A 14,952-nucleotide genomic window follows, 5' to 3' on the forward strand; every position below is an offset into this window, starting at 1 on the left:
CTGAGTACCAGAATTTGGGGCTCAGGGGGCAGGCAAGGTGACTTTTCTTTTTTTCTGAGTGAAAACACTGAATTTAATGTGGTATTGGGTTAAAGTGACTTTTTTAAATGGATACTCAAAAACTAACTAGAGCTTTCTCCCAGAGATTAGTATCTGCAATATTAGCTTTTAAATGAAGCAGTGTTCACTTACAGCTTCAATAAAAGTCAACAAAATAGAGCTGTAACTTGTAGGAGGCACTCAGATTCTATCAAGATAAAAAATATCGCAACAAAATAGAGAAGGAACTTATGACCAGTTTTTCTCATCCTTAAGCTGGTGACTTCTGAAAGGGGAAAAAAGATGGTAAAATGTTTTATGAACATTGTCCTCTCATTCAGTCTTTACCTGCTTGGGAACAGTTTGTAATAGTGCAAAGGTCATTGACTACTTGGTTTTAAATCTCCACACCATAACTTACCAAGCCATAGAGCCCTGTAGAAAACATTTTGCCTGAGCTCAGAAACAGCTCAGAGTTACTACTATCAAGAGGATCAAATTAATGGGAAAGTAAAGCTAGTTGTAACCTATAAATGAGGACTTTTCAGTGATATCCCTTCAAGGCTTGTCATGAATATTTTTACATCTAAGGTGATTTCCTGGCTGAAGAACAACAGAATGACCTTTGATGAGATAATTCAGAGTTCCTAAAAATGAACAGTGCCATACAATTTTAAACAAGCACCAACTAGAGATTTTAATCTCAAAAGCTAGAGGTTAGTGCCAGGTGGAGAAAGACAAATGCCAAACTATTTCACTTATTTGTGGAATATAAAAACAAAGCAAAACAGAAGGGACAAAACAGCATTAGACTCATAGACACTGAGAAGTGACTGGTGGTTACGAAGGGAGAGGGGCAGGGAGGGGGAGAGGGACTGTTGAACCGCTGTGATATACATTTGATAATTTTTAAAAAATAGGTTAGACTGGTTGAAACAAAAAGATTCATCATTGGAACTCAAGTTTTGCCAGTAGCTGTGAAGTAGGGCAAGCATGATTAACTTTTCCTGCCTATGATTAAAAATGCTGGCAATATAAATAGTATAGTAAGAACAGGAAGAACTCCATCTTAAGGCTAAGATTCCATTTTAAAAAACCAGGGGGTTAGGAGTTAAGATTCCTAACATACAGTAATCAGCCAACAACCAACCCTATCTTAAGACAGAGCAAGCAGTCCTAAATATGTCCCCACTGCTTGAAGGTAACCACTGTCTTGAAGAACAGGATCAAGAAATTCCCTGTGTTAAGTTTATCTTTCAGAAAATATAGAGGACCAACTATGGTTGGTGACACAATGTCTCTCACTGGAGATATACATCATGAGATCACAAGTCAAGCTGGTGCCCAGTAACTGCCCCTGTCCCCTGCCCTTTGCCTCATTCTTAAAAGCCTTAAAAGACAAGAATCCAAGAGTATTGGCTTAAAGACGACAGTGTGAGAGGTGAGCCAAAAACCTCCTCCCAAAACCACATATAATATAAAAATATAACAAATACAACTAATCCCGAAAAAGCAACGGAAAAGAAGTCTGTGACAGACTACCTACATCTGGGAAAAGAGCAGACCTCATAGAAAAGGGTAAAGTACCAAAGCCACGATCCCGTGGGACCCAAGCCCTACCCTCACTCCAGCTAACTGGCAGTTGGAAGAGAAACGGAGTGGGGAGGGGGTGGAGGCCTAAGACTGCTGAACACCCAGCCCTGGAGATCTTCTCTGGGAACACAAACCTACATTACATGGTGCTCTTGAGATCAGTGGTGTTGAAAGCTAAGACAGGTGGAATACTTGGCAAGACTGAGATTCCAGCTGCTTGTGGAGAACAGTTACCCACAACTGGCCACTCTGGGACAAAAGAAAGGCAGGAACTCTAAGAGACTTCCTAACAGCGAGAGGGCTGCTAAAGGGGAAATGACTGCACAGAGCTTGCTGCTCATGAGAAAGGACAGGTGGACAAAATTGCCCCAGTACACTCAGTCCAGCAGGTTGGGAACTTACAGGAGCTGCAGGTCCTCCATTCCTCCAAGGAGGCTCCAAGGCCCCCCACCATGATACACAGCCTGCAGCTCCTTCCTCCCAGAAGACACTGGCTTGCAAATCTGCTGCCCCCCAACCATTGCACCAGGCCAGCCAGAGGGCAGCCCCGCTTATGGCAGCTACCAGGTGCATAGCATAGAGGCTCCCCGAGTGCTCGGCCCACTGGCCCTAGCAGTGGAGGCAGGTACTGCAGCCAGGAGGCAGGAAAGAGCTCTTTCCTCCCCGCACTTAGCAGTGCTGCTCACCTGCCACCCGCACCATCACTCCAGGGGCTGAGCAGCTCCAGAGAGTAGACAGCTTCTGGGCACTAGAGGGCCCCTCCTGCAACAAGTTATTTTTAGAAATATGAAACATCAAAAGAACATACAAACCAAATCCCACAAACACCAGAAAGAGGGCCAAGTGAAACAACTCACCAATCTTCCTGAAAAAAGATTTCAAAATAAAAATCATAAAACATGCTCATGGAGCTACAGAAAAATATTCAAGACCTCAGGGAGGAATTCAAGAAAGAGATAGAAACTTTGAAGAATACAGTATCTGAAATGAAACATACAATAGAGGCATTTAAAAGCAGATTCAATAAAGTAGAGGAGACCGTAAATGAAATAAAAATTATAGAACAGGAATACAAAGAAACTGAGGCCAAGAAAGAAAAAAGGATCTCTAGGAATGAAAGAATATAAAAAGAGAACTGTGTGACTAATCCAAATGGGACAATATTCACATTATAGGGGTACCAGAAGAAGAAGAGAGAGAAAAAGGGATAGAAAGTGTCTGAGGAGGTAATTGCTGAAAACCTCCCCAATCTAGTCTCTCAGGCCATGGAGGTGCACAGATCTTCCAACACAAGGGACCAAAGGAAGACACCACCAAGACATATAATAATTAAAATGGCAAAGATCAAGGATGAGGACAGACTATTAAAAGCAGCCAGAGAGAAAAAAGATCACCTACAAAGGAAAACCCATCAGGCTATCATCAGACTTCTCAACAGAAACCTTATAGGCCAGAAGGGAGTGGCATGATATATTTAATGCAATGAAACAGAAGGGCCTTGAACCAAGAATACTCTTATCATTTAATTTGAAGGAGGAATTAAACAATTTCCAGATAAGCAAAAGCTGAGAGAATTTACCTCCCACAAACCATCTATACAGTATATTTTGGAGGCACTGCTATAATGGAAGTGTTCCTAAGGCTAAATAGCTGTCACCAGAGAAAACAAAACCACAGTAAAGGAAGTAGACCAATTATTACTAAGCAAATGCAAAACTAACAACTATCCCAAAAGTCAGTCAAGGGATACACATTACAGAATATGATACCTAATATATAAAGAATGGAGGAGGGACAAAAAGGAGAAAAAAAAGAACCTTTAGATTGTGTTTATGTGGTGTACTAAGTGAGTTAAGTTAGACTGTTAGTAAAAAACTACCCTTAAACCTTTGGTGACCACGAATCTAAAGCCTGCAATGGCAATAAGTACATACCTATTGATAATCACCCTACATGTAAATGGTCTGAATGCACCAATCAAAAGATACAGAGTTACTTAATGGATTAAAAAAACAAGACCCATCTATATGGTGCCTACAATAGACTCACTTTAAACTCAAAGACATACACAGACTAAAAGTAAAGGGATGGAAAAAGATTTCATGCAACTAATGGGGAGAAAAAAGCAGGAGTTGCAGTATGTGTATCAGACAAAATAGACTTTAAGACAAAGAAAGTCACAAGAGACAAAAAGGACATTATATAATGATAAAGGAGTCAGTCCATCAAGAGGATATAACCATTATAAATATCTATGCATCCAATATAGGAGCACCTACAGATGTGAAACAAATACTAACAGAATTAAAGAGGGAAACAAAATGCAGTACATTTTAGGAGACATCAACACACCACTCATTCCAAAGGACACATCAACCAGACAGAAAATAAGTAAGGAGACAGGCATGGAACAACATGTTATAACAGATGGACCTAACAGACATCTTCAGAATACTCCACCCAAAAGCAGCAGGATAAACATTTTTCTCAAGTGCACGTGGAACATTTTTAAGAATAGATCATATACTAGGCCACAAAAAGAGCCTCAGTAAATTCAAAAAAGATTGAAATTGTACCAATCAGCTTCTCAGACCAGAAAGGTATGAAACTAGAGAAATTACACAAAGAAAACAAAAAAGCCCACAAACATGGAGGCTTAACAACTCCTAAATAATCGATGGATCAATGACCAAATAAAAACAGATGAAGCAATGTATGAAGATAAATGACAATAAATCAACACCATAAAATCTGTGGAATGCAGTGAAGGCCATGCTAAGAGGGAAGTATATTGCAATACAGGCTTACCTCAGGAGAGAACAATCACATATGAACAGTCTAAATTCACAATTAACAAAACTAGAAAAGGAAAAACAAATGAGGCCCTAGGTCCATAGAAGGAGGGACATAATAAAGATCATAGCAGAAATAAACAAAATTGAGAAGAATAAAACAATAGAATCAATGAAAGCAGGAGCTGGTTCTTTGAGAAAATTAACAAAACAGATAAACCACTAAGCAGACATAACAAGAAAAAAAGAGAGTCTGCACACATGAACAGAATCATATCAGAAAGGAAAAAAATCACTACAGACACCACAGAAATACAAAGGATTATTAGAGAATACTATAAAAAATCATATGCTAAAAAATTGGATAACCTAGAAGAGATGGACAACTTTCTAGAAAAATACAACCTTTCAAGATTGACCCAGAAAGAAACAGAAAATGTGAACAGACCAATAACAGCACCGAAATTCAACTGGTAATTTTAAAAAAACTACCTACGAACAAAATCCCTGGACCAGATGGCTTCACCACTGAATTTTACCAAACATTTAGTGCAGACCTAATACCCATCCTCCTTAAAGTTTTCCGAAAAGCAGAAGAGGAGGGAATACTCCCAAACTCATTCTATGACGCCAGCATTACTCTAATACAAAAATCAGGCAAAGACACCACAAAAAAAGAAAATTACAGACCAACATCCCTGATGAACATCGATGCAAAAATACTCAACAAAGTATTAGCAAACCAAATTCAAAAATACATCAAAAAGATCATCCATCATGATCAAGTAGGATTTATTCCAGGGATGCAAGGATGGTATAATATTAGAAAATCTATCATCATCATCCACCACATCAACAAAGAGACAAAAACCACCTGATCATCTCCATAGATGCTGAAAAAGCATTCAACAAAATTCAACATCCATTCATGATAAAAACTCTCAACAAAATGGGTATAGAGGGCAAGTACCTCAAGATGATAAAGGCCATATATGACAGATCCACAGCCAACATCATACTTAACAGTGAGAAGCTGAAAGCTTTTTCTTTATGATCAGGAACAAAACAAAGATGCCCACTCTCCCTTTTTATTCAACATAGTACTGGAGGTCCTACCGTGGCAATCAGACAACACAAAGAAATAAAGGCATCCAGATTGGTAAAGAAGAAGTCAAACTGTCTGTTTGCAGATGACATGATACTGTACATAAAAAACCCCGAAGAATCCACTCCAAAACTACTAGATCTAATATCTGAATTCAGCAAAGTTGCAGGATACAAAATCAATACATAGAAATCTGTTGCATTCCTATATAATAATGATGAACTAGCAGAAAGAGAAATCAGGGAAACAATTCCATTCACAATTGCATCAAAAAGAATAAAATACCTAGGAATAAACCTAACCAAGGAAGTGAAAGACCTGTACTCTGAAAACTACAAGACACTCATGAGAGAAATTAAAGAAGACACCAACAAATGGGAATATATCCCATGCTCATGGATAGGCAGAATTAATATTGTCAAAATGGCCATCCTGCCTAAAGCAATCTATAGATTCAATGTAGTACCTATCAAAATACTGACAGCATTCTTCAATGAACTAGAACAAATAGTTCTAAAATTCATATGGAATCACAAATGACCCTGAATAACCAAAGCAATCCTGAGAAGGAAGAAAAAAGCTGGGGGGGATTACACTCCCCGACTTCAAATTCTACTACAAAGCCACAGTAATCAAAACAACTTGGTACTGGCACAAGAACAGACCCATAGATCAATGCAACAGAATAGATAACCCACATATAAACCCAAGCATATATGGCCAATTGATATACCATAAAGGAGCCACAGATATACAGTAAGGAAATGACAGCTCTTCAACAACTGGTGTTGGCAAAACTGGACAGCTACTTGTAAGAGAATGAAACTGGATCACTAACTCCATACACAGAAGTAAACTTGAAATGGGTCAAAGAACTGAATGTAAGTCATGAAAGCATAAAACACTTAGAAGAATACAAAGAAAAATATCTCTTGAAGATAAACATGAGCAACTTTTTCTTGAACACATCTCCTCGGCCAAGGGAAACAAAAACAAAAATGAACAAATGGAACTATATCAAACTAAAAAGCTTCTGCATGGCAAAGGACACCATCAGCAGAACAAAAAGGCATCCTACAGTATGGGAGAATTTTTTTTTTTTTTTTTTTTTGTAATTGACATACTGAGAAGGGCTTAACATCCAAAATATGTAAAGAACTTACATGCCTCAACACCCAAAAAGCAAATAACCCGATTAAAATATGGGCAGAGGATCTGAATAGACACTTCTCCAAAGAAGAAATTCAGATGGCCAACAGGCACATGAAAAGATGGTCCACATCACTAATTATCAGTGAAATACAAATTAAACCACAATGAGGTATCACCTCACACCAGTAAGGATAGCGAACATCAAAAAGGCAAGGAACAACAAATGCTGGCAAGGATGCAGAGAAAGGGGAACCCTCCTACACTGCTGGTGGGAATGTAAATTAGTTCAACCATTATGGAAAGCAATAGGGAGGTTCCTCAGAAAACTAATAGAAATACCATTTGACCCAGGAATTCCACTCCTAGGAATTAACTCAAAGAAAACAAGATCCCAGATTAAAAAACATCCCTATGTTTATCACTGTACTATTTTCAATAGCTAGGATATGGAAGCAACCTAAGTCCATCAGTAGATAGTAGATGAATGGATAAAGATGTGGTACATATACACAATGGAATATTATTCAGCCATAAGAAGAAAACAAATCCTACCATTTGCAACAACATGGATGGAGCTAGAGGGCATTATGCTCAGCAAAATAAGCCAGGTAGAGAAAGACAAGTACCAAATGATTTCCCTCATTTGTGGTGTATAACAGTGAAGCAAAACTGAAGGAACAAAACAGCAGCAGATTCATAGACTCCAAGAAGGGACTTACCAAAATGGAGGGGTTGGGGTGTGAGGAGCTAGGGAAATAGGGATTGAGGGGTATTATGATTGGCACACATGATGTATGGTGTGTGGGGAGGTCATGGGTAAGACAGTGTAGCACAGAGAAGACAAGTAGTGACTGTGGCATCTTACTACGCTGATGGACAGTGACTTCAATGGGGTGTGGGTGAGACTTGATTATATGCATAAATGTAGTAACCACAATGTTTTTCATGTGAAATCTTCGTAAGAGTGTGTATCAATGATACCTTAAAAAAAAACCCTAAACCCTTCAGTGCACTTCCTCTCTGAGATTGCCTGCATTCCCCTTTCTTTGAATGTGTGCTTTTTGCCTTAGACTTCTCACTGCTCAACTTACTGTATTTTGTCTCTGTGCTCTTCCACTGATAGGCATCTTTGTTACTTAGCTGTTTCATTCAGTTTTCTAGACTTAAGCACAAGTCTTCACCCTCTCTGTCCTACTTTAGGCAAGTAGGGAAGGACTACTGAAATCTCTGATTTAGACTTTAAAGTTTCCATCGCTTGGGTGACCCGGATGTGACTGCAGCTGTATGATCATGCTCTTTAGTAGCCTAACCGAAATCTGCTTTCTTTGTTTTGGGAAGCTCTCAACATAATCTCACACTATCCATTGCTCTGTGGCTCCCCAAAATCCTGGAGTGGTAGGGGCTTAGTTCTCATGCCCTGCAGATTCAAGCAGACACTGGACACCAGGTGACTCCAGCTTTAGTAGCTGGCAAGGGACGTGCCCTATACCAAGCAGGAGTTCAATGAGCTCTCCTTTCCTCCTCTGTTCTTCCTTGCTCTCTGCTGCCTGCACGCCTGCTGACATTTGCTTCTACTCTTAATTCCTTCCTTACCTATACTTGTCCAACCTGTTTGAGAATTTTCTATCAGAGTTAAGAACCCCCCAGCCCCTACCATCCCATCCAGGTTGAAGCTTAACCTGGTGCACAGGGAGATCTCCCCAGATGCAGCTGCCCAACAACAGCTCTGTGACTCTGGCAAGTAATTAATTCCTGCCCCTCAGTTTCTTCATCATTGAATCAGATACAAGATCTTTACTACTTTCGGGATTACTGGAGATAACCCAGTATTATGGGTGTCTTGAGCTTATAGGTTGAGAAGAGAAAACAAAGGTATTACAGGGCATAGTCTCAAATATTAGGACTCTATAAAGCTCACATTTCAGAAACAGAAGAGATAATCCTAAATTGCCAAATGAAAGAAATGAGTGAAATGAATTTACCACAAGGGAAAGTCCTCCCCCCAACTACTTAGGGATGCTATTAAAATTAAAAACTGACTAATGTTTTAGTAATTCAGTCAGTCCTGAAATCTACCCTAAGGCAAAATTTTAACTCTTATGAAAGGAGTTGCTAGCTGTTGGCACAAACATCAGATTTCTCTTCCTTGCAGGCACACAGCTATATGACATTTCCTGACATCCATCCAGTAAGGTGAGGCCATGTTAGCTGATGAAATGTGAGTGGAATGACAATGTGCTTGCTATTATTTCCAGACCACAGCTTTTATAAAAGCTTTTCATTTTCTTCTGACTGGGATATAAGTAACTCCAAGGCCCTAGGACAACCTTTCTCAAACAAGGTTCCAATGCCATAAGGTCACTGTATGCAGTGAATATGAAAACAGTCACCCAATCAATTTCCTGAACTCAAACTGAAAAAGGCTGCCCTACAGGATGACAGAGCTACATGATTAAAGGAAGCTGAGTCCCTGATAACGGTGGAGAAATTCTTATATGAAAAATAAGTCATTATGAATTTTGAGATGTTTCAACACCTATCATTACTCCAACTAACAGATCACCCTCAACTGACTTTCCCTTAATACAAATTTGTTTACACCCACCTTTCAGTGATTAAAAAGAATACACATGAATCGAATAGCCAGGTTTTTTTCTCCACATAATACAATTGGTTTATGTGATTTTAACATGGTGGTGATTTTAATCAACACAAAGTGCAACACTTCTAAATTTTAATGAAAAAGTGGATACTCTATTTTAAAAATTACAAATTCAATTACAATTTCAAGAAAAAAAAGATATATCTTTATACTTTTACATACATACAGAAAAATTAGACTTTGAAGCCCTAACATTTCAAAGTATTCACCCTTCTCTACATAAACTGAGAATTATTCAGCAATAGCACTATTGATTTTACAGTAGGAAGTGAACACACTCTTCAACTGTGCTTTGTCCTTCACTTGTATGCTCTCCAAGGCTGTTTTCATTCTGAGCACATTGGGTTCACCAGGATGTGATCCAAAGCAAACCAGCTTAGATTTTAAGGGAAAAACATTATTTCTAGGAACCTCATTACCCATTCTTTCCTTTCCTATGCGGAGGCTGTCCCCACCCGCATGATTCTGAACAGCGTGTTGATATTGTTGTTTCGAATTGTGTCCCGACAAGCAGTAATCACCTGGTTCTTTGGTTTTCCAACTGGAGGAGATGAAACATCAAATCAGTACAATCCAAAAGATTATGAAAACTGAAATTATAAATCAGAGGCCAGCTTTAAAACAACATAAAACTCAGTGGAAAAGACTACTATGGTAGGGAAATTTAACCAGTTTTTGTTACCACTCCCTAAAGAAGATACCTTGGTGAGGCAATTTATTTATCACAAACCAAATCTAGAGACCATCTCAAACCTAGAAACCAAAAAGTCAGTTTTATAGTGCAGGATCAAAGCTCATATCCAAAGACATTTCCACAAGAAGTCAAAGCATGAACCCAACAGCAAATTTCAGGTATAAATCTCTGGCTTCTTTTCAAATTTCAGGTACATATTTCTGCTTCCTTTAGCTTATTCTACTGTTTTTTGTCTAAAATTGAAGCTGGACACTTACTGATTTTCAGTCTCCTTTTTTTCCTAATAGGTATTTTAGGCTTGCCTCCTACGGATATGTTACGAGGTGTTTCTTTGGAAGATGCAGCAAGATCTGAGAAAAAGCTGAAAGTTTTCATTCCCTTTGAAGTCTGGAGACTAAAGCTAAACAGTAAGCTGACTGAAACAAGTGACTGGTGGAAACCTGAGTGTTAAAGGTGTGCTACATTAGGCTCCAATATGAATTCTTCAAGCTTCCAATGTCTTCAAGGGTTCCTACCCCAAAATTACAGTGCTACAAAAGAAACTTACCCCTCAGACGACCTGCTCTTTGGATTGCCTGATTTACTGCTTTAAGATTTCCCAACAGCTCCATGTGATTGTTACAGCGAATTTTATATCCATTTAGCAAGTCTTTATTAAGGTCGTAGAGTTCCATGTAGCGATTCTTCATGGTTTTCCTGTGTAAATCAATAGAAACATCACTGTACCTCAGTATGGCAGAATTAAATGAAAAAACTTGCAAAAAGACAGAAAGGGAACACCAGGTTTTTAACTATTATCATTAAAACAGGGTAACTGCTAAAGTTTGTTTTGAAAACAAGGAAGTTTCTACTAAAATCTGTTTCTTCCACATAAGTGGAAGGCAAAGTGGCTTTCCTTGGTTATTGGTTCATGGTTTATTTGAATTTAGGAGCCAATAATTATAAAGTTTCCACTGTGCTCGGGGGTAGGAAAAAGTGAACAAGATGATAAATTATCTTGAAAGTTACAGATTAATATTCTATTACACAAAAGTGACCTAATCTTAATATTTTTAAACAACTAACAAATTCAGCTTCATCAAGATTTTAAAAATAAGGGCATAATATTAAAACTACAATGAGATATTACCACACAACAACAAAAATGGCTAAAATAAAATAAGCTGATAATGCCAAATGCTGGAAAGGATGTGAAGCAACTGGGACTCTTACACACTGCTAATGGGAATGCAAAGTGGTACAGCTACTTTGGAAAATGATTTGGCAGATTCTTCTCAGGTTAAGCATATACTTATGTATCAGCTCAAAACCAACTTGGCTTAAAAAAAATAAAATATATACATCTGAGAGTCTCTAAATGAAATATAAATAATTCAGGAAAAAAGTTTTACAGGTTGGTGGTCACTTTCCTCCAATTTAGTACAAATGCCTAAAGCCAGCATCTCTGACTTTAAAAAAAAGAAAGCCAAAAAGAGTTTTAAAAAAAGGGCCCTAGCAATAAAGTTGGCCAGAAATGGTGAAAATCTTATATACTTTAGAGAAAATAACTAGAAGAAAATGAATTGCAAAGTAAGATGTAAATTTACATCTTTTTTTTTTTTTACAGATGATAGAAGTATGTATCTGGGAAACTATAAGATAATTTAGTAAACTAGCAGATTATAAAATTAACACAAAAAAATATCAATAGTGTTCATATATACAAACAAAAAACCAGTTAGAAGATAATGTGGGAGAAAGACCTCACTTACAGTTGCAAAAAGAAAATACCTACATTTAAACTTACCAAGAAATATCTAATATTTACATGAAAGACAAAACATGACTTGAACAAATAATAAAAACCCTGTTCTTAGTAAGAATGAACATCCTTATGACAATGTCAGTTCTTCCTAAGTTAATAAATTTAACATGATGCCAATAAGAACAAAACAAACTTTTTTTCTTGAAGCTAAAAAAACTGATGAGAAAGTTCACTAGCAAGAACAAACAGGCACTAGCAGCCCAGAAAACCATACAAAAGAGCAACAGGGTGGAGGGAGAGGCACCTAGTCATGCTTACCCCCAGCCATGCTAGAAACTAAGACAAAGCACCCATAAAGAAAAGAATGGCACTGTTAAATAAACAGAACAGACCAGAGAAGAATCCAGAATCCAGAAATAGACCCAACTGCATGTGGTAATACATGATACAGGCAAGCATCTCAAATCAGCAGGAAAATGGACTTTCAAAGCAGTAGTATTAAAACAAGGCGATAATCATATAGAAAAAGATGAAACTGGATTTATTACTTACTCCAAACACTGAGTAAACTCCAATTGGAACAGAGACTTAAATATAAAAAAGGAAAACATACAAGTGCTGAAAGAAAACATAGGTGATCTATAACCTGGGAGAAAACTTTTCTAACTATAACTCAAAATGTAGAAGTATTAAAGAAAAGATTGGTCGATTCAACCAGATAAAAATTTTAAAAGCTTTTCCATGGCAAAACCAAAAATAAAACAAATTTTCAAAAATCTAAGCAAAGGACAAATGACAAACTGAAGAAGAGTTTCTAGTTCATATCACAGATGAAGGATTAATATGCCTAATATGTAAATAAGCAAAAGAGTAAACATTCAGACAAAAAAAGAAATGCAAACGGCCCTTAAAATAATAAAAAAATGCTCATCACTGCTCATAATAGAATTAATGAAAATTAAAACTACAGTGAGACCACTTGTAACTCTGGGGAAGGGAAATCCCAGGGCAAAATACCTAGCTGAAACAAATCAGTCAAAGGGAGAAGTAAAGTTTAAACCCGTTTATTGTTTACAAGCAGTTGTCCCGCGTCCGTCTCTCCTGCTGCAGCAGAAGCAAGCGAATACTCCCCCCAACCTCTCAGGTTCAGATAAGCCCTCCCTCGCCCAGGTAATTACCCCTTGAAATGGAGATGGACTACTTCCTTCACCCCTTGGAAACACCTATTGATATGGAGATGCACTAAAGGCAGGCCAGAGATTCTGGAAATACTGCAATTTTATCCACACCACTTTTCACCCACCAAACTGGTATATGTCCTAGAGTTTGCCAACATACTCCACTGGCAAGGCAGAAGGGGAAGGTGCTTCATACACGACTGATAAGCATGCACTGAGGATGAGGATCTAACACCTACACAGGGGAATCCGGCAATATCTTGTAAAACTCTGTACGCATTTGTCATTTACCCCAGCAATCCCATTTTATGACTTTTTCCCAAAGACATCTTCTCAAAGATATGAAAAGATTATATAAAAAGCTGTTCCCTGCAGTGCTACCTATAATAGCAAAAGAACAAATACTGTGCAGCTGCACAAACAAATGAGAAGTATCTCTGTCTACTATGGAGTGATATCCAAGATTATTGTAAGTGTAAAAAAGCAAGGTACAGTAACATGCTCTGCTTTATCTAATGATTGAGGAGGTATGTATTTAAGTTTTGATTGGTTATTTATAGTGAAAAAGAGGGAATATAATGGAGGTGACAGGAATGACAAGTTAGACATTTTTGCACATGTTTTACAGAGCTGACTTTGGAACTATATAAACATGTAACAAATTAAAAAGGAAAAAATGTCAATCCCCCAAGATCAAAAACAAAATGAACCTAACTGTATATCAAATTTGTGGCATTACCCAAAAAAGATAAATAATTTCAAGTGATTTTAAGATATAGTAATCTGACTCAACCTCCCTGCTGGAATGTACTCTAAAGACACAAAAAACTAGGAAGAGATCTTAAACTGTTTTCAGCAATTGTATTGTTGATTGTAATATTGGTAATTATTCTTAAATGTGGTGTTATGTACTATGAGATAAAGTAAATAGTTATGTTGATATTCGTTGGAGCCATGATTTCAGTGTGAGAGAGAAGGGATACAGCTTTAACCTCAAAGCTAAGAGCCTGTATTCATAAATCTGAATGGAAATAGTATGAGATCATATATATATTCTCAGTGAAAAAATACATACATTTCCTAGTTCTAGCCATTCAAAGGCCCACAAACACTAACCAAGCCAGCAGCAATGAGCATTTCTATCGCTCAATCAACTCCAAACACCATTTCCTACTAAAAAGAACCAGAACTCCTTAGAGAAATGACTGATTCCAGATTTTGAACCAGAGATGTACTAGTAACCCTAAAACATCTTGTACAAGAAAATAAGTAACTAATGAAACTAATAAGCTATGTCCAAAAGTACCTGTAGCCAGCTGTAAAGGCTTTTGCTGGCCAAGGACAGGACAAGTCAGCCATCACAAAGAATAACTGAAATGGACTGAAGCACATTAAGTATGTTAAAATAATGAGTTTGTAAGGATTTAAAAGTCTCACTAGTCAACTTGGAGGATGCTAGTGAACCAACTCATTATTCTAAAGCTGATAGATAAACTGTCTTTCCTTATACACTGTACCTTAGGGAACCAAATAATTCATTAATTCATGAGGAAATATTATTCTTTGTAGAACTAGCCCGCTAACAAGAAGAAGAAATAACAGACTATCACTCTTTTACAAACCCTAAGAGAATACTAGGCAATGCTCATCAACTGCTGATACCACAATTAAACAGACAACTACACAGGGTGCACTTCCTCAGAGAAGTACACAGCACTGCTCATGAAGGGTTCTTGCTGAAAAACTGAACCTGAGTCTGATCAGGCCTCTAGATTTACCTATGATTCTAACAGAAATACAGAATAATACTAAAAATTACCATGAGGATACAATCAGCAAAATCCAGAATAGGAAACTACAGGAGAAAGAGTGAGCAAGCAAATTTGTGGATTAATAGACAAATTCAATGCATGGTCTTTGGATCTCTGTTTGAACAAACCACCTTAAAACACACACACATATTTATGAGACAGGAAAATTCAAATACTGGATT

The 14,952-nt window shown here is 37.6% G+C and overlaps 2 protein-coding genes across 7 annotated transcripts in view; one reads left to right on the forward strand and one right to left on the reverse strand.

Annotated features, from left to right (window-relative positions):
* OGFOD1 (2-oxoglutarate and iron dependent oxygenase domain containing 1) overlaps positions 1 to 10,595 on the forward strand; it is a 37,321-nt gene extending 26,726 nt beyond the window's left edge. For 3 of the 4 annotated variants that reach the window (XM_073226503.1, XM_073226500.1, XM_073226504.1), the window contains one exon: positions 10,325 to 10,595. In XM_073226503.1, the coding sequence (XP_073082604.1) occupies positions 10,325 to 10,488 (164 nt within the window). In that variant the 3' untranslated portion in view covers positions 10,489 to 10,595. Of the gene's footprint in view, positions 1 to 8,833; positions 8,875 to 10,324 lie in introns of those variants that run through there. The other variant, XM_073226502.1, reaches the window with a different exon arrangement.
* Positions 9,402 to 14,952, reverse strand: part of BBS2 (Bardet-Biedl syndrome 2) — a 29,708-nt gene continuing 24,157 nt past the window's right edge. For all 3 annotated transcript variants that reach the window (XM_073226498.1, XM_073226499.1, XM_017648473.3), the window contains 2 exons: positions 10,585 to 10,733; positions 9,402 to 9,884 (listed from right to left, as the gene is read on the reverse strand). In XM_073226498.1, coding sequence (XP_073082599.1) covers positions 9,778 to 9,884; positions 10,585 to 10,733 — 256 coding nt within the window. In that variant the 3' untranslated portion in view covers positions 9,402 to 9,777. The remainder of the gene's footprint in view (positions 9,885 to 10,584; positions 10,734 to 14,952) is intronic.

The sequence above is a fragment of the Manis javanica genome, chromosome 17 (assembly GCF_040802235.1).
Source record: "Manis javanica isolate MJ-LG chromosome 17, MJ_LKY, whole genome shotgun sequence".
Classification (NCBI taxonomy): Eukaryota; Metazoa; Chordata; class Mammalia; order Pholidota; family Manidae; genus Manis; species Manis javanica.